General features: G+C 33.8%; 1 protein-coding gene across 1 annotated transcript in view; it reads left to right on the top strand.

Moving 5' to 3' along the window:
* The window catches only part of LOC143256669 (glypican-5-like), a 119996-nt gene extending 106825 nt beyond the window's left edge, over window positions 1-13171 (top strand). Inside the window, exons 6-7 of the mRNA XM_076514175.1 lie at window positions 1798-2029; window positions 6374-13171. Of these exons, the coding sequence (XP_076370290.1) occupies window positions 1798-2029; window positions 6374-6543 (402 nt within the window). The 3' untranslated portion in view covers window positions 6544-13171. The remainder of the gene's footprint in view (window positions 1-1797; window positions 2030-6373) is intronic.
* Window positions 13172-21495: the final 8324 nt, after the last annotated feature.

The raw sequence follows: 21495 nt of genomic DNA, 5'->3' as shown, positions 1-21495 counted from the left end.
ATGTCTGGGAGGTTATCGGAGACTTCAAAATGGTGACATTTTTATGGGTCTCCAAGGAGGCTTTACCAAGTGTTGTTGTTATATTTGTCTTTGGAACAGCAGGGACACCGCAGCGCACTACGACAGGAAGTCCTGGTCGGACAGAGTTCTCTTTGGGGAATCGCAATGTCAAGTGTAAGCCACTAGTGAACCTCCATAAGGTGTTGTTCCCTACATTGCACATAAAAATGGGTATTATGAAACAATTTGTCATAGTTCGTAATAAGGAGTCTGTAGCCTTCAAGTACCTTCAAGACTTCTTCCCTAAGCTGTCTTCGTTGGATCACAAATAAAGCAGATTCTGGAGTGCACAGAATTCCCTAAGAAGCTCAATAGAAAGGGAGAAAAGTTTGGGGCAGCTTTGTCGCAGTAATTCGGGGCTTTTACGGCAATCACAAGGCCGAAAATTATGTGGAACTGATTGAAGCTCTGGTGAATAACTACGGCAGAATGGGCTGCAGGATGTCCCTGAAAGCCCATATCCTTGACGTTCAACTTGATAAGTTCAAGGAGAACATAGGAACATACTCAGAGGAACAACCAAAGATACCTCAATGACAAGATCAGAGATCTTAATCTAACAAAGTCGAATACCGAGACTATATCTGGGAGCTGATACGTGAAAGTGATTTACATTACAGTAAATCTCGGAAAACTACTCACTTCTAAACATTTTTGTATAACTTTAGTACAAATACATGTAAATCTTGATTCATATGTTGTTTTATTTAGACCTTATGTAAATGAAAATATGCAAATTTGCCCGTTTTTACATAGAAAATAGGTTAATTTCTAAATTTAATTATCCGTGTCACAAAAGCAAAGTTTGAAGGGAATAATGGCCATTTCTTGTACTTTTACAACATAAGCAATTAAGAAATAACACATACTATTCAGGAACAAAATTTGTGTTACATAGTGTAATAAATTAATATGTTCTTTACAACTTGCTTGATGTTAGAGAGGAAATTCTATGTTTAATTGTTATAAACGTAATTTTTGCAAATATGTTTGTGTGGGCGCCCCCCGGTAGTACAGCGGTATGTCTCCGGATTTACAACGCTAAAATCAGGGTTTCGATTCTCCTCGGTGGGCTCAGCAGATAGCCCGATGTGGCTTTGCTATGAGAAAACACACAGACACACGTTTGAGTGGACTTTTGACAGGAAGAAGTTTTACATCGTGAAAAACGGGAACCGATGTCTTGGAAAGTAAAGTTTAAGAACTTGTGTGTCTAGATGTTAGATTGTGGTCATAGAGGCATTTCTGATTTAGTCCTCGTGTAGCTTTGAGCGAATATCCGAAAGAATTATCTGCGCAAGTATTTTCTTTTTCCTTTCGGTACATTCAAATCACAGTACATCACTTCATGAGTTTGTCCACGCCCGGCCCATTTTCTAATTTCAAAGACAATGGAATATCGAATGTTTATATATAAATACATACATACATATATATATATATAGAGAGAGAGAGAGAGAGAGAGAGGAATCACTTCAAGTTTTGTTGCCTTACTTCAGCTATTTGAAATAAAAGTGACTTTTGGACCATCATTTTTGTGTTTTTATAATTTGATTTTGCTTTAGGCTTCACAATACAGCCTTACTGTATTCATAGAAAGTTATAGTAACGTTTTAAAGTACACACACACATATATACACACATGGACTCGATCTCCACTAATGTTTATCACAACACGATATTTCAGAAACCCAAGAATAGTCCAAACGTAAACTTGTTTTTATTTCCTACTTTTAGCTGTTGGACAGCAAGGTGGACTCTGTTCCTGACCCCAATTCTCTGTTCACCCTAGAATATGGAAGTGGTAGCGGTTTGTACTACAATACCATCATCGACGACGAAGATTACAATTTTTACAACTACTATGGCTCCGGAAGTGGTGATATATGGAATGTGTTTGATTATTCATCTGGTAGTGGTGATGAATTATTCACAACAGCTGTCACTACTATAGAGGAATATACCGAAGGTATGTTTTGTTCTTTGTTTGATGGAAGAAATGGTGAGATTTTTGTGTCGCTTGGAGTTTTTGCGCTTTAGCTTCTGTTTTTCGTCTTTTATTATTATTATTATTAATTTAGCCTCCTGTTTCTCACATCTGGCAATGTTAGTCTATTAAAACCTGTAGGCAGCTATAGTATAAAGTTAGTCTCTTGAACCTAAAAAAAACAACAGTGTGTTTATATCATTCGATAATACATGTTTCTATTGCCCAGTCTGATCAGTTGGAAAATATTTCTCATAGATTCTTTTGCGTGGAATGTGGTTTTACTGGAATATCAGGTTCTCTTACCACTAACTCCAGGTTGGGTCTACCTTGAAAGTCACTGGTTTTTATTGTCGGATTATTTCTCTAGTTATTTTACACAGTACAACCTGCTTGTCTGTTACACAGCTTTAACTTTATTATTTTTTCGTTCATTATACGCTTTAAATAAAACCACACTCGTTTGTGATATTAATTTACAACAAAAACCACAGTGATGTCAAAAAGGTACGATAATACACGTATTAAATTATTCACAATATGTTCAATACACACAAATATCACGCAAACATAACGAAACTATATCAGACCCTCTCTCTTACGTATGCATTAAGAACACACAAGAAAACATATCTTATAATATGGACAATTTGTTCACGTCTTAAACATATAGGTCTATATAAATATAATAGTACTGTCTATTGTATGTCCGTGTAACTGTTTCTATGGCGTGGATGGGATCTTCACCAAAATTAGTATGAAGATTCATTAGGTCGATGCGACTTGTATACAATTTTTTAGTTTTGTGCCTTGCGGTTTTTACGGACATTTTCAAATATTTTGCCAATACTCTGCTCCACTGTGGATGGAGCTTCACCACATTTGATATGGGGATGTATTCGTTTCATGGGGATATATACTAGCAAATTTTCAGTTTTGCGGTTTTTACGATCACTTCATTTCCTTTAGATAGATATTCATCAAGTTTGGTATGGAGATTCGTTCGGTCTGTGGCGAGATACAAACAAATTTTAAGTTTTTCATTATATATTTTACAGTTGTTATGGACATTTTTGCTTTTTTCACAACTATCTATAAGGGAGCACCTTTACATGCCCAAATATATCCTTTCCTTAATCATGAATTTACTTAACTTCACTGTAAGGGATGGGTCTTCCAGATATAGAATAACACCCTCTTGTTTCACCATATGCTCGGTATCTCTTCCATTTAGAGAACATTGGACACTCAGTGTTACTTTCTACTACAAACATTAGCTGAGAATATATTGTGCTCCATAAACCTTTGGCCTTTACGTACGGTTTAAAAACCTTTGACACCCGTGTTATTTTAGATTTTCCGCGTAGTAAGACATAAGAAGTCGTTAGACTTAAAATAATAAACCAAGTCAATAAAGATTGTTTCTATAACCCGAGAAAAACTAAGTAAACAAGTTCTCATTTCTTTTAAAGTAGGAAGGATTCACTTCCCACCATGTTCAGTTGATTTTGAAATGTTATTTACTCTGTAAAACAAGAATCTCACTGAAAACAGCTGGAAGTTATAATCATAGAAGTTTATTACAATAATACTCGGTCTCTGTCTGCCCTGAAAATGCGCGTGCGCGCGCACTTTATTTCAACGGATGTAAATATCCTTTAGTATGCATTTTATTGGGTTGGGGAATAATTCGTGAGCGTTTTTTCAAGTTAAAAAATATATTCATAAATGAAACGCTTTCGCAATATATTTCATGTCATTTGGTAGATAATTTTTTCCTCTAATAGATGGTGTGTTTGATTTTCATATGCCTTTAATTTTTGCTTTCATTTTCAGCTCATTAAATGGAATGTCAAGTGGACAAAATCGAGCATTTTCGACACCATCTGCTTTTCGCATTTAATTTCTTGCAATTTCGTTTACAACAATGCATACTATATACCTAGGTATTACATGAAATAAAGTATCATAATAAATGTTTTGGGTGTAATGTGTTCATGCATTGAAGTATTGTATAGTCTTGCATGTAATGCTTGAATGAAATTATTTAAAAACGCTCACGAATTATTCCTCAACCTAATATGTAACAACATATAAAAAGCTTATGAAAAGTTAGGTCGTAGAATTACATCATAAGTTTATTTATTGAAAGTATTAGGTACAGTGAAATTTAGTCTTAACTAAACTGCCCGATATGGGTTAAAGCGTAATATGATGGTCGCGGATTCGAATCCCCTTCGCATCAAACATGCTCGCCCTTTTAGCGTGGGAACGTTATAATGTACGGTCAATCCTACTATTAGTTGGCAAAAGAGTAGCCCAAGAGTTGGCGGTGGGTGGTGATGACTAGCTGTCTTCCCCCTAGTCCTACACTACTAAATTAGAACGGCTAACGCAAATAGCCCTCGAGTAGCTTTGCGCGAAATTCAAAAACAAACTGAGCTAACTAAACTAAAGCAAAAAACGTACCCAAGTTAAAGTGTTAATTTATTTTATCGAATATGGGACCTACTTAATAAAGGCTTAACTATCGCTAGGCATCAATCGGTTAGAATTGTTTTATACTATTCTATACATTCTCTATTTAAATAAGTACTATTGCAATAAAGATACTAATTCGATCACGGGTCTTTTGCGGGTCACTACTGGCCTATTTATATTTTTGTGCGTGAAAATGTTTTGATTCAGAAACAATAACTATTCGTTATCACTTATAACATATATCCCTAAGCTGACTTAAACGTTTAGACTATGTTATATTAAAATTTAGATTTACAAGTTAAGAAATTATACTAACCAGGTATCCAGCAACACCACTTTCATGTTGTTGTTTTTATAGTCTGTACCCATATCGTATCGAAGGTCGCGGGTTCCCATCCCAGTCACACCAAACATGCTCCCCCTTTCAGTCGCGGGAGCGTTATAATGTGACGGTCAGTATCACTATTCGTTGGTAAATGAGTAGCCCAAGAGTTGGTGGTGGATGGTGATGACAACCTGCTTCCCTCTAGTCTTACACTGCTAAATTATGGACGGTTAGCGTAAATAGCCCTCGTCTAGCTTTGCCCGAAATCCAAAAACAAACAAACCATATGGTATCAAATCGTAATGGAAACCACACGTTGCTATAGAAATTCCATTTTATACTGTGTTTAATGTCAATAGTATGCAGAAAAAATAGAGAATAAAGAATTTAAGCTTGTAAATAGATGATATTGTTTTGTTTTCATAATAATAGAGAACAGCGGTTTAACGGTTTTCATGTGTTAAACACTACTTTAGTATGTTCGTAGCTCTGAATAGTTAAGGCTTACTTTTAGTTCATTTTGCTGTCTCTGGTTTGAAATTCCTTATATTCAACAAGCTTTAATATTGTCAGAACTTTAATTTCCAATATAATTCACTAATGCTCATAAGTTAGTAATAAATAATATTTGTACAAGAGATAGTTTCAGAACTAACAAATTGTATACCATACAAACATAATTTTTATTACATTTAACACACAGATATTTATAAATATGACCGAGTTAACACGAACGTTTTCATTTCTCGTTAAAGCTTCAAATCGTAACGTTGTGTTGTTTTGTGGTATAACTGGAGAGAAGAAAAGGTCATACTTCGACGTTCTATCATTTTATTAAAGAAAATATTTAATGGGTGCAATTGTCAAATATTGTCGTTTTGTATTGTGAAGAATGAATATTTAGCTGTATAAATAAACCCAATTTATAAATCAAAATGTTTCGCTACTCATCTTAAAATTAAACAAATCATAAAGACTATATTTAACTAGTATAGTCTAACGGGATTTCTATTATAAATTCTATGTATAGATTTCAGTTGCTGAGGTACCAATATAATTCAAGTCTGTTTGTTGCCTTCGTTATCGTTGTGACGGCACGAGCCTGTATTTAAAGCTGCTGGTTGTGCCATCTGTTGTAGAGAAGTTTAAACCAAGTCGAAAGCTATGCCTGAACTTTTTATGCCACCTGATCTTTGATTGTTCTACACGTTGTTGTGTGCATATTTCTTAGGGAAAACCTATGAAATACAGCTGCAAAATTGTGTTGCTGCTTGCGTAAATGTATCGATATTACTTCCGTATGTGTTGTACATGTTTGAAGTTGTACTTCCTGTTGTGATGTCATGTTATGGAACTGCTATTATTGAGTAGAAACTGATATTACATTATATGGTTATTTGAAAATCTTATTTAATATGAAGATACTACATTGCTTAATTGTTGAGTGTTAAATATACTGTATATGTTTTAAAAGATTAATGAACCACAAATTATTTTCTGTGATTTTTCTTACTGTGTAGGAACTGAAAAAGAAACAGACATTCATTTCCCTGACGAAGGACGTAGTACAACAGAAGCTACGAAGACAAAAGCTGACGACAGATCGTCTGGAAATCTCGTCACTGACACAACCACTGTTATCTCTATCTTCGTCTTCATGGTTACTTTGCAATTTCTGCGACCCTACTGAGGTCAAAGATCACCAGTATTCGTGCCATTTAAAGTGAGGGAAGTCAAGAGCTGTGTTATATTGCGTTATTATTTGTATGTAAATGACCATTAGCACAAGATGTACTGGAAAGGTCAACGGTTATATATATATAGTCTCATTCTGATTAATTTACATTGAACAAAATGTGACTTGCCTCGCATCTAAAATAAAGTTTTGTGTATTAATTCGTAAATCAACAGCCTTCCAGAAAAAACAGACTCAACAAAAATATTGATTGTTGTGTTCTGCTTGTTTTTTTCGCTTTTTTATGTTTATACAAAGAGAAGACACACTCACGTTTTCTGTTTTCGTGTGACTTCTCATATTTTGCTTCTGTTGTTGTTGTTGATTTTCTTAAGTGCCATTTAACTTTTTTTCTTTTTTTTTTTTGGTACTCATGATCTACACCTATGCATTTCATGTTTAGAATTGCCGTCAGGTGACACTTTAGTAACCAGTGAATGTCTTATTAAAATTAATAGAATTTAAACATGATATTGCTTTAAAAAAACTTGCGTCTTAGATTTAAAGGCATGAGTTCTGGCCTTGTGATTTAACTAATGAGATATAGTAGAATAACCTTTAATACCTTGGTGCCTGTAAGTTATAGAAGAATAAACTACAAAATGTTTGTAGCGTATAAAAGAATAAACTATAATAACTTGAGTAAAGTCACAAACGGCAAGAGGATAGTTTTCATGTTGTGATACTTTATCTTGTATTTCTTATTAGATAATATTCATTCAAAATTATTATAAGTATGGCTGTCAAGGTGAAAGCTTTGAATAAATGCCAACTGAAAGGAAGCCAGGACGCATGCTTGACAAGGCTGCTGTTGTTATTGGCTTGTGGTAAACATGTTGAGTGGTGAATATTAATTAATTAAAATCCACAGTTTGGGTATTTACTTTGTTAGCAAAAACAAATGTTTGCTACATAAAAGTTAAAACTAGCAAAAAATGTGAGTGAAGTGTTTGTTTGTAATCTATATAGTCAAATACTGCTATTTTGATAAAACTGGATGACTGCTCCGTTTGGCAGATCGTAAAAAAAGGCTTAAGTCACGTTAGGCTTACACTTATAGATATTAAAAAGTGTCGCATTTCTGTTATCACCCATATGGGATCATTTTCTTTTTTTTAGGGTGAAAGTGTCCCCTTTTTAAGGTAAACTATTAGGATTAACGGGCTGTTTAACTTTCTATAAGGAGACTTGTATTTTTATACAGTAACTGAAAACTATTTTATAACATTGTTGATAACTGAAGTCTTTTTTTATTTCAAATAAGCCATGTAAAGTAAACTTGTCCGATATTTTGTTTTCTGAATTTAAATTCCCATGATGGTTATGTGTCAAACAGTTATGAAAATGCAAATATAAATCATATTAATAGCTTATGCCTACAAGTAACATCGCCGCCGTAACTGACAAACGAACACGTACATTTCAAGTAATACAACGATTAATATCGAACACTGGACTACTAAAGCTCGTAGCCCATTTATAACACTGTGTACAACATATCGAAGCTTTCATTAACCTCATTTTATAATATATTATAAATGTAAGCGAGTTTAAAAGAAATCAAAAATAAATTGTATACTTTGCCATTATGTTTGTTTTTCTAGCCACGCCATCTATTCACCCAGATGTTTTAAAATATTTCAACATAATTTCTGATGAATTGTTTTCTAAAATAAAAAGAGTATGCCAGTGATTTTGAACGAAACGATTAAATAGAACGAAAGTTTCTTCGTAAAAATGTAAATATATGTTTCGTCCCTAACTAGTATACTTCAAGTACTCGACTCCTTATATAGAGAAATAATTAGACTCTTTAAGACGTATTGAAATATACCTGTGTTGTGTGTGTATAAATATTAATATTGATGAAATAAATGGTGAATATAACTCTGTGAAGAACTACACAAACGCTTGTGAGAGACGGATCCATACAAGATTGTGTATAATATAACATTACATACGTATATATATAAACATAAATAATTTTAAAAATTAAGTTCATAAATAATAACTTTCATGTTTAAATAATTTTTTTGTGTGTGAAATAAGAGTTGCTAGAAATAAAATTCGTATGGAAATCGATATTATAAATTCGAATTCGCCAAGTATTTCGATGACAAAACCTGATGGCAATCAATACAATGTCGTTAACATTTCGTGTGAATATATCGAATACCAACGGGTGCACGCGAACTTCTGTGCGCGTGTACTTTATGCTTCCACCTCACGTGCATTCCGACGTCGCTGTAGCAGGGTGGCATGTTGCAAATAGTACTTTTAAGTATTGAAAACTATAAATTAAAGCACATATTTAAATTTTAACCACTCGTTTATTATCAATTTAAATATTGTACGAATTGTTGAAAAAAATAGTGATTTTGTGTGATGTTTGAATGATTTTGAATCAAAACTGCAACGCTACTTTAGACACTACTGTGTTGAAGGATTATGGGTATATTACTTATTAAAATACGTCACGGCTTTCAGTTCTACTATATTTTATTATTATTTTTTAAAACTTTCCTTTTTTAGTAAAATAGCTAAGTTTTTTTTTAAATATTTAGGTTATTCTTGTCGAGTTTAGACTTCATCTACAACATTTATTTTCAATAAGATAATCCTAGCAAAAACATCTAAGCTACTTTGTATAATGGCTTAATCATATTTGCTTTGAAATAAGTCTCAGGACTTCAGTTAAATGTTTTTCTTAAGTTTCTTATCTTTGTGTAAAGTTTTACTGTGTTCTTAAAGTCACTCTTAATTGACTCTGAAATTTATTATACGAGTTAAATGTCTGAACACTTTAAGATTGTGGTTCCACTGCTATCGGTTTTAAATCATGATTCTCCAGATGTGTATCCGTAGGACTGAATAACGGAAGTAATCCGTATAAAAAAGACGAAAGTGTAAAAACTTAGAGTTTCATATGTTCAGAACAGGAAGAAAGGGTCTAGGTATCAGACGCGTAGGGGGGTGTAGGTGATTAAGTCCCTAAATTACACCCATATATGTATAAAACATTTGAAAAAATATAACTTTGTATACCATGCAAATGGATCACTTTCCAGTGAAAGTTTTTTAAACAAAATATCTGAGGAGGCATGACTCAAACTCCCCTTCCCCCCTTCAGTATGACTTTGACATCCATTTGCCTCCGGAAGTAAGAAGTCGCAACCTTCATTTATAGGTTTCTACCGACGTCCATGTGTATGACGCGACCAACCTTTTTGCAGGCCACGATCAAGGGGTTTCACTGTACACCATGGTAAAACAGTTGCAGCAATTATTGACTAGACTAAATTACGTCCTCTGGTGGACAGATAACAAATGGTTTGGATTTCTTCGATTAACTTCAAAATTAACTCAGATATAGTGTGGCTGTTTGGTCGATTATTTTGTTAAGTGTTAAACAAACTCGTTCTACAATATGAAACCGCATGTATATATATACCTTTGCCCTTAATAGGGATAAATAAACACAATAACTCAAAGATATTTCTTAGTTACAACATTATCTTAGTTATTAAAACTTCCTTTATAACAAATTTCCATAGGCCACTGTAGTTTCTCTAGTAACGAAACACTTGTGGTACCTGTTGTTTCTTAGTTACTAAAACTTCCTTCATAGCAAATTTCCATAGGCCACTGTAGTTTCTCTAGTAACGAAACACTTGTGGTACCTGTTGTTTCTTAGTTACTAAAACTTCCTTTATAATAAATTTTCATAGGCCACTGTAGTTTCTCTAGTAACGAAACACTTGTGGTACCTGTTGTTTCTTAGTTACTAAAACTTCCTTTATAACAAATTTCCATAGGCCACTGTAGTTTCTCTAGTAACGAAACACTTGTGGTACCTGTTGTTTCTTAGTTACTAAAACTTCCTTCATAACAAATTTCCATAGGCCACTGTAGTTTCTCTAGTAACGAAACACTTGTGGTACCTGTTGTTTCTTAGTTACTAATACTTCCTTTATAATAAATTTTCATAGGCCACTGTAGTTTCTCTAGTAACGAAACACTTGTGGTACCTGTTGTTTCTTAGTTACTAAAACTTCCTTTATAACAAATTTCCATAGGCCACTGTAGTTTCTCTAGTAACGAAACACTTGTGGTACCTGTTGTTTCTTAGTAACAAGTCTCAATTAATCACTTGTGCCTTTTATATGTTTACAATATCTTAAAATATTAGTGATTACAATTTACAGCTTTCACACTAAGTATGATCAGTGTTTAAAACAGGCCCTTACTGTAAAAGCTGTAAATTGTAATAAAATGTACTTTATCAGTAATAAATCAAAAATAAATATTAAAAGATGAGTTATTTTTCGTGATTATTGTTTGGCAACGTTTAAAGTATAACTGGTTGAATATAACCGAATTAATACAACGATTCTATATGTGTGTTATAGAAGGTAATATATTGTTAAAATTACCTTTGTTCAGTTTATCGCATCTTTTTGATGTATTTGTCAAAAATATGAAGTTTCTAAAAATACTTTTTTTTCCGTTTTTATAAATAAAACTAAAAGCGTTTCTTTGAAGGAAGGTAATGGTGGTTCTGGGGTAGTTTTATTTTTATTTGTGTTTGTTTTTTATGAAACAGTTTTGTAGAAATTGTTCACGTTCTCTCTTTAAGAATTTTTTTGTTTCTTTAACACCATCCACCAAGTGTACCATATGTTTCTTTAGATGAGGATTTTGTTGAACGTGTATGGTCATATTAACTATGGTTGTTAGAAAGATTTAATAATATGGTGTTATAGAAAGTAACATATTGTTAAAATTTACTTTCGTTCAGTTTATCGCATCTTTTTGATGTATTTGTCAAAAATATGAAGTTACCGTATTTTGTGACATTTTATATACATTTATTTTCCGGATGGTGCACTGATAGTCTATTGGTTATAGTTGTTGTTTTTTTATATCACAAAATCAGAAACGCGGTTAAAAACAATTTGAATTCAATACATATAGTAAAAAATAGGAAAAAAAATTACGCGTTTCTTATCTTTACTTGTTCAAATATCCCACAGCGTGTCGTACTTGACCACAGCGTGTCGTACTTGACAGAGAGATTTTCTTTACATTCAAAAATTTGATTTCGTACTTTGCGTCTTGTTTTATGTACGATTTATATTGTTGAAATTATGCTGCGTGGGTGTTTAATGCATGATAGTTCAGTTGTTATTTTATGTGTTGTTAAAATATCAACTTAAATGTTGCCCTTTAAACTATGTTTCTTTGTAGTTTTACTAGAGATCCGGGACGTTTGGATAGTAATAGAAAATCCGTCACACTCATATTGTTATATTTTTATCCGGTTCAACTGTACCCTCGTCTACCATCATTTCATACTTTTCGCTGTTAGAAGTAAGTTGGTTAACCAATACCTATACAGTAGCGCTAAAATCGGGTTTCGATACCTGTGGTGGGCAGAGCGCAAATACTCCATTGTTTATCTCTGAGCTTAATTCCAACCAGGCAACCTAAACAGCAACTTATTTTCAAGTGTTTTGTGCCGTAAAGTTGCCTTTGGAAAAGCTAAGTGAATAAAAAAAACCGTTCACAGTTTATCTATCATACTTTTGGTATCAATTGTTCTCGCTAAAACGTCATAAAGTTTGTTTTTCTTAAGAAACTGTGGTTAAGTTTCGAGTTTAAAATATGTTACTTGACCTGTGATAATAGTGAAGAGTGTTTAGTGATGAGAGAAAGAATGAATAATGTGAAAAGTAAAGAAAGAATGAATGATGTAGAAAGTAAACCGATTTGTTAGGGAACATGTGATATTTATAGGTACGGTTTTAGACTGCGACTTCGGAAAGAAAAAAGTGTTGTTTGGGGACAATAATATATTTAATACTAATAGTTATTGGAATTTTTCGAAGTTTTAAGATGGTATTTACTGGTTGCTATTACTAATTAACTTGTGTAGAGCTTTTATATAGTAGCTCTTTATTTTTATATTGTTTATTAGCACTCGCTTTTTAACCTAACCATTCCGTTTATTACAGAATCACTAATGTATATAACAACGTGTTATGTAGGGTGTACAGCGTTAGGTTGTAGAGCAGAGTGACGTGTCCTATGATTCTTCCAGTCCTGCACACACTTAATGTGAACAGGGATCTAACAATGTACATAAAGTGTCTGTTTGTGCATAACCTAGTATCTGTAGAGGGGAAAATTTATTCCAGTTCATGTACTCGATGTCCAATTACCTATCTACGTTCACTAAAATTGCTAGTCCATTTTTATTTTGTTTTCTTTGTGCGTGAATTTTTCATCTTTCTTACTTCCAAATGTGAAGAATGGAGTTAAAACGCCAGTGTGGCAACTGAACTTGTCAGTTCATATTCTAGAAGTTGCTTTTCCCTTTATGTACATGAGGAGTGTAAGGTAACCATGATTAAATTTGAAAAAGTACATGACGCGGAACTTGTAGCTAAGCCTAGCTTTTGTTATTTCTTGTACTCCTTTCTTTTATAATGAGATGAAGAATTATCCTAGACTTACAGATTTTTGTCGATTATGTGTGTAATTGTTTAGCACAGTGCTGAAAATAAAATTATACATTACTGGATTATGTTTTTTAAAATTATTTTTTGTGATTGAAATCACGAACAAGTACTATACAAAACAGAAATGCAAAAATTATTTAAATCATTCCAGTTTTAGTTTTCTTTTGTAAGTTTACAAATTTCCGTTAATAAAGTGTAATTTACAGTGTAATGTATTTAGTGAAAATAATTACATTTTAATAAAGTAAAATAGTAAAATAAGTAACATCATAAAGAAGGACTGCGTTAAAAACAGCAAATCCAAACCTCTGACTAATTATATAATTTGTTATTTTAACTCAAAAACAAGTCGAAACTAAAACAAAGTAAATAAAGAAACCGCTGCATCAACTGAAAAGATCCCAGGGTACAAGCTACAGTGTGAGATTATAAAATACATCCTAGTTGGTGGAGGTGATTGTGGAAATAGGACCCACATTGCGGTGGGGGTGCACCCGTCTACCAGTCTTAATCTCTATTCGCCAGTTTCACATAAGAAATAAAGAGTAGCAATAGATATAGAATTAGAAATAGAATTTATGAGAGCGAGATGTGGGTGCAGGCAGTGAAGGGTGGTATAGATGTGGGACGTTGTGGGCTTGAGCACCCACATTACTCTCTCATAATTTCTGTATCTATTGCTATTCTTTATTTCTAATGTGAGACGTGTATCCTCACCGCAGTGTGGGCCCTACTTCCGTAGTCACCTCCACCAACTAGGATGTATTTTATAATCCCACATTGTAACTTGTACCCTGGGATCTTTTTAGTTGATGCAGCGTTATTTGTTTAATATTTTTTGTTTCGGCATGTTTTTGAGTTATAACAAACTAATATATATATGTATATGTGTACATAATATTGGACTTTACTACTTTCAATCTTTATCCAACTAAAAGTTTTGGTTTTGTCATATGTATTTTGCTCCCCAGTGGCATAGCGGTATGTCAGCGAACTTATAATGCTAGAAACCGGGTCTCGATACCAATGGTGGGAAGAGCATAGATAGCTCATTGTGTAGCTTTGTTCTTAGTTATAAACTAACATAAGTATATCATTATCTAGCCAAATATATAACCAGCCAAATATATAACCATATAACCATAAATATGTCAGTTAGTTCTAGTGGTTAACGTGTCGGGCTGCGGATCAGAGAATATAGAACTCAAGGCATGATTCTTTGCAACACGTCATTTTCAGCTTTGGATACTTCGTAAAGTTGACAGTCAACCTCGTTATTCATTTAAGAACTGGACATGGTCCGCTTTGCGGCAAATACTGTTAGAAAATAGCTCGAAATTAGGGACGGCTACGCTCAAATCCTAGGAAAGGTCTCTGACCTGGATAGTCAGCTCACATGTGCATAAGATGCTTTTCACCATTTGATGTTATTGTTTTTATTGCGTGCTTTCGCACGTATAGTAAAATATGTTCCGTTCGTCCACTCTTGTATCTTATATTCATAATTTTGTTTGATTTACCTCGCATTAAAAGTATGTCTTGGCCTATTTGTTTCCGTACCTCACTCTAACACTGTTCAACATGGTGTCTTGCAATAACACCTTATATTACAAAAAGAAGACGCATATTTAAGTCGTAAAACTGACGGCAATATGAGGAAAGATCTCATTTATATTAAAAGTTGAATATAAACATTTAAAGAAATATTCTGTTACTTACAAACGTTAGTGTTCTATACAATAAAACGACTTTTGTTTCTGAGTGTCGAAAATGTTCCCATTTCGCGTCCGTGATTATCACGAAAGTTTTAGGGATTTTGTGCGTACCTTAGATGGATTTTAAAACTATTCATTTCACTGTTTTTTGCGAGTTTAACAGTCACTTAAATCCAATCAAACTAATATTTCATAACAGAATGTATATAGAATTGTTAACTTTTCCAAGGGTCAAAACATTCGTTTAAACTAACGCGTAATTTCTTCGATGTTTCATTTTAATAGCTGTCAGTCTGCTTCCAGCAAAAACGGTTTAACTGAATACGTGTACATGCTTACAAGGTTTGATAACGTTATAAAATATCAATGATTTGGAAATGTTTTTGTGTTAAAACACAGAATGGTGTGTGACACTGCTTCTGATTGTAGGAATGAAACAACTTGCATGATGTAATAAAAATCACTCGTAATTTTTGCGGCTTTTTGGAGAGGAGAGATGGGAGACCATTATACATATTTAAACCCATCTGCTACCAAAACTTATATTTACATCGTAAAATGGTTAAGAGGAGAGGGTGATCTTTTTTCAGAAAACAAAATCAGACATTTTCCTCACAGGGTTTTTAACATCGTCTGAAACGCCAACTCATTACTCGAAAATAATTAAATATCGAAAGCATTTCCAAAAACTGTGTTTATTAGTGTAAATTTTAGCGTTTTAAGTCTCTAAACTTAGAGCTGATCCACGGAGAGAGTGTGTGTTTTTTTTTCTTATAGCAAAGCCATGTCAGGCTATCTGCTGACCTCCCGAGGGGAATCTAACCCCTGATTTTAGCGTTGTAAATTTACCTAAGCCCCAAAATTTGCGTCTCTTATCAACATTTCAGTGGCCTGGCAGAGCCAGGTGGGTTAAGGCGTTCGACTTGTAATTTGGGGGTCGCGGGTTCGAATCTCCGTCGCACCAAAATGCTCGCCCTTTCACCCGTAGGGGCGTTATAATGGGACGGTCAATCCCACTATTCGTTGATAAAATAGTAGCCCAAAAGTTGGGGATGAATGGTGATCCACCAAAGTTATATGTAAGTAAAGCTCCATTCAAAAATGACAGGACATTTTACTGATTAAAGTTACTTTCGCTTTAGAAACAATACAACGAATAAATTGCATGAAACTGATTTATAGAACTCATTTTTAGCAGCGTAGCTAGAAATCTTCTATGCTAGGTGCATAAAACATTCGTAATTAATTTTTATTAAACAACAAATATGCATATAATAGCAATGCTTTTTCAGCTCATCTTAGGGGCAATGTTTTACTAAGATATTTAAATCCATTTTGTTTTTTACAATCACAGCTTTTCAGTGAGGGCTAGTACTCCTTATCCCTAACTACTTCACTGCCATTTTCCATCTGAAGAGAAAATGTCGCAGTGTAGTGGTTCATTCACAGTTTGACCATTAGTTTCAACGAAGTTAGGTATAACCATTAAACATTTTCAGTGACATTAGTGCTGCCATCTCTTAGGTGTAAACGTCATTAAAGTAAAAAAATGATTGCTGGTTGCTATTTGAATGTGATTTAAAATATCTATTTGGTATTATCTTTGTACTTATAATTTATGATTCAAGTAAAAAGAATATCCATAAAATAATTGTTGGAAAATAAATAGTCCTAAATTTCGATTAAAAATACCCTTTGTGCATAATCACCAAACGCAAATTTTTATTTTTAATTTAGAAACGTAATCAATCGATCACATGCGTTGGAGCAAATCTGGTAGACAGTGCAGCAGCCGAACCAACATTTATATTTAGTGTTGGATTACTTAGATTAACAATCGGGTAACCTAAGTAATGCCACACTAAATAATAAATCTGCCTTCATCCCTGCCCCAGCATGGCCAGGTAGTTAAGGCACTCGACTCATTTATATTAAAAGAGGATTGCAGATTCGAATCACCGTTAAAACCAAACATGCTCGTTCTTTCAGCCGTGGGGGCGATATAATGCTACGGTCAATTACACTATTCATTGGTAAAAGAGTAGTCCAAGAGTTGGCGGTAAGTGGTGATGACTAGCTGCCTTCCCTTTAGTCTTTCTTACACTGCTATATTGGGGACGGCTAGCACAGATAGCCCTCGATAGCTTTGCGCGAAATTCAAAACAAACGAAAACAAAATCAAGCCTTCACCCTTTCGCTAAAGTTATTAGTTTCTGTTTTCAACCACATAAACTGAATTTTTTTCATCTTTAAACTTTAGCTTCAGAAATTGTTTCTAGGTTGATAAAGTAACAGTAGTAAATATGAATCAATATAACAATGCAAAATAAATTATATGTTTTGTTTGTTACTAAGCACAAAGCTACATAAAGGGCTATCTGTGCTCTGCCTACCACGGGTATCAAAACCCGGTTTTTAGCTGTATAACTCCCCAGACATGCCGCTGTGAGACAATTACTCGTTTAATCTGTGAGTGTATACGCTTGTGCTTGCTTATAACTATGATGAGTATATGTGTCAGCGAGCACCTATTTTTGTGAATCGTAGAGAGGTTCTTGCAAATGATTATTATAATTTATTGAAAAATGAAAATTAGCACACAGTTAACTTTCGGGGCACTTATTTTCCTAATTTTTTCTGAGGGTATGAAGTTTTCAGACTTCTCCATCCCGCTAGTACCGACATACTTTGTACACTATTCTGATTTGTCTGACCAATCAAAAATTGCTTCCTCCATCCCCGTAGATAAACTACAAACATAACTTTTGTTATTTAAGTAAAAATATTGTTAAGAATATTTCCGAATCTTTCGTTATTCATATGATTTTGGCCCGGTATGGCCAGGTGGGTTAAGGCCTTCGACTCGTAATCTGGGGGTCGCGGGTTCGAATCCCCGTCACACCAAACATGCTCGCCCCCTTTCAGCCGTAAGGGCGTTATAATGTAACGGTCAATTCCACTATTCGTTGGTAAAAGAGTAGCCCAAGAGTTGGCGGTGGGCAGTAATGACTAGTTGCCTTCCTTCTAGTCCTACACTGCCACTTACACCACGATAACTGTCACTTTTCGAGGGATCAAAATAGTTTCTTAAGAATAAAGCACAAAGCGACACAATGAGCTATCTTTGCTCTGCCCACCACGAATATCGAAACCCGGTTTCTAACGGTGTGAATCCGCAGACATATGGAATAGACGGAGGCATATAGTTAACATCATCCACTACCAATTCTTTGGGTATTCCTTACCAACGTGTAGTAGAATTTACCGTACCATTATAACACCAACTATGAAATGGCGAACCTTCTCATTTTCACGTCTTAACAATTGTGTGCCGACCGTCCTGATCATCAGACATTTTTCTTTCAGAAGAATTCTACATAGCATAAGTAAACTAAATATTGTAATTAATCACCTGTGGTAATCCAAGAGTTTTCTAAGATATGGATAAAAATTAAGATTTACAAACAAGTTTATTCGATAAAGATTTTATCGAACATAACTTGCATAACAAATATGGACTACAAGTTTACAACCTTGCTTACTTTATCGTGTACAGATGGCAGCACTAAATGCGAGGTTTTTAACTATTCTGTGTTCGTTATACCGTTGATTTCCTAAACTTTTATCTTATGATATAGTTCAACTGGCAAAACACTGTTATATACAACCCAATTTATTGCATTTAGGTTGATAAAATATTCATTCCGGTGTCTAACACTCAAAAGTATCAGTTTTAAAGTGTTTTTGTTTTGTGTTGTTAATCCAAGAGGAAGGTCGCAACTTAAGAAACTAATTAAAATTAAACGAATTTACTGAATTAACTTTACCTGATTAGCTAAATATTGGATAAAAATTAGCAACATCCATTCTTACCTAATGTAAGCCAAGAAGAGATTGCGAGTCGAGCACTCTATCCACCTGGTCATACCGGTCCCAAACATAATAATAAAAGTAATAACAAATGTTCATTGAGGGTAAAATAATTTAATATAAGTAAGGGATGTTTTCTTCTTCCTGATTTGTAAAAAATCCTCATTCCATTGAAAAAAATATGAATATTATTTTCGAAATCTGTGTAGCTGGATTATGAAAAATCCGTTGTTAAAATGAAAACAACTTTTATGAAGTCTAAATTTGCAGCTTTGTTATCAGTCTTATTTTAATATAAATCACACAAACTACTCATTAATAAATCACAGTTCGCTAGCGTGAACTATTATGGGGGGCCTGGCATGGCCTAGCGTGTTAAGGCGTGCGCTTCGTAATCTGAGGGTCGCGGGTTCGCGCCCGAGTCGCGCCAAACATGCTCGCCCTCCCAGCTGTGGGGGCGTTATAATGTGACGTTCAATCCCACTATTCGTTGGTAAAAGAGTAGCCCAAGAGTTGGCGGTGGGTGGTGATGACTAGCTGCCTTCTCTCTAGTCTTACACTGCTAAATTAGGGACGGCTAGCACAGATAGCCCTCGAGTAGCTTTGTGCGAAATTCCAAAAACAAACAAACAGAACTGTTATGTACCATAATAATTTCATTTTAATCTAATAACTGCTTGTTTTACTTGTAAATATTTTATAAATTTTTGTAGTTATGACTTCTAAGTCTCGCAAGGAATCAGTGTTTTTATATAACTTAAGGTATTTCTATAATTTTTGTTATTGTTTAAAACTGTTATCGTTGTAGATGGTGCAGAAATACTATATGTTAAAACATTAACATGAAATTTTCGCCTGTATAGGGAGGCGCTTGACGCTTTTACTGTATATGTACAAGTGTTAGAACGTAAGTGTTAAATGAACTGGATAACATTGCTTTAGATCAGCGTTTTATATACGTATTGGTGTACTTGAATGTCTGTTGTTAAAACCGAAACCATTGAATTTGTATTGCTTGTTTCTCATCAGTATAATACTTGGTTTCTTTAGCTAACTCCGTGTGCATCTTTCAGTGCCTTAAAAGAAGTTACGCTTGTTGTTTCATCGCAAACAGATCTCCAATTATAAATATTTACACGTTGAACTTTCAACTTCTATTAGTCTTTTGTTTGAAGCTCACGTTTTCGCTGATCTACTACGATTACCAGTAATATTTTATACATCAGATGCCACACTTATCATAAAGATTTATCGGGAACGTAACGAAACAACGGGTTGGTTATCTCGTCGAAATGCAACTAAACTAGAATGATGTGACGGGCCATCTAGTGGCCTTGGATTGAAATGAAATAAAGCAATCCACATAAGAGAAACATTTACTTCCCAGACATTAAAAAAACCCTGTGGCAATAACTTTTGTGCTTCCAGTAGTCAGTAGTAACTGCTTAGCAGAATAAATAAAAACAGAAATTGGCAGAATTTTGCTCTATTCACTGCTGTCGATAACAAAGCATTAAAACAATAACGATGTTAAATTTAAGATAGTTACATCACTTACTAATTGTCTGTTTATAGTAAAGTTCAAAGTCTACAACCACGGATAGTAGCAGTCCAGGAAGACAGATCCAGAATTCTTTAAAATAAGATCAACAAAGCAGTATTTTTAAAATAGGATCAATAAAACAGTGGTTCTAAAATAGGATCAACAAAGCAGTATTTCTAAAATAAGATCAATAAAGTAGTAGTAGTGTTTCTAAAATAGGATCAACAAAGCAGTGGTTCTAAAATAGGATCAACAAAAGCAGTATTTATAAAATAGGATCAATACAAAGCAGTATTTATAAAATAGGATCAACAAAGCAGTATTTCTAAAATAAGATCAATAAAGTAGTAGTATTAAAATAGGATCAACAAAGCAGTGGTTCTAAAATAGGATCAATAAAGCAGTATTTATAAAATAGGATCAATAAAGCAGTATTTCTAAAATAAGATCAATCTAAAATAGGATCAACAAAGCAGTATTTCTAAAATAAGATCAATAAAGTAGTAGTATTAAAATAGGATCAACAAAGCAGTGGTTCTAAAATAGGATCAATAAAGCAGTATTTATAAAATAGGATCAATAAAGCAGTATTTCTAGAGATGTCTTGAAATGTCTTCAAGCTTCTCCCACTCTCTCTTACAGACATAAAACTATCACGTTTGGTAAATTTTAGCCCTATGTTGCACAATAGAATATTAGAGGGTTATGCTTGATTAGACATTGTGTATTTTATTCATGTTTAACATATCTGGGGTACCTAGAAGAGAGGACAGAGTCACAAATGACTTTCTCCAGATCCACCCTTGATGGGTTTATAATGTTTTTATCTTAAGCGTGATTATTGATTGTTGTTGTTTTTTTCAGAGCATAATCATAATTTGTTACTTCTTCAAGAAATTTAAATTTTATTGTTTTAGTCATGCGGAGGAATTGAATAAATCTATTTGCTTTTTATTTTCTTCAGAAACAATTATATTTGTTTTTAAGAGAACGTAAACAATAAAGTTAAACCTTTATCATTTGTAAAGTAATAAAGTGAAATTACCGTCAGTTGTTTGTTGTTTTGTAGTGCAGAACTACACAACGTGCTGTTTGTGCTCCATCTAGTGTGGGAAACCGAAATGCGGATTTTATCTTCAAAATATTGTAAACTTACCGCTGATATGGGGCAAATCGATTTTGATCTCTGGCACATAAACATGGAGACAAAGAGTCAAATGCATTTTATAAAATAAATATGAATTGTAAAATGCATACA

The sequence above is a fragment of the Tachypleus tridentatus genome, chromosome 7 (genome assembly GCF_004210375.1).
Source record: "Tachypleus tridentatus isolate NWPU-2018 chromosome 7, ASM421037v1, whole genome shotgun sequence".
Taxonomy (NCBI): domain Eukaryota; kingdom Metazoa; phylum Arthropoda; class Merostomata; order Xiphosura; family Limulidae; genus Tachypleus; species Tachypleus tridentatus.
Note: the sequence above shows the minus strand (reverse complement) of the source record. Positions and strands in the feature narration are given on the sequence as shown.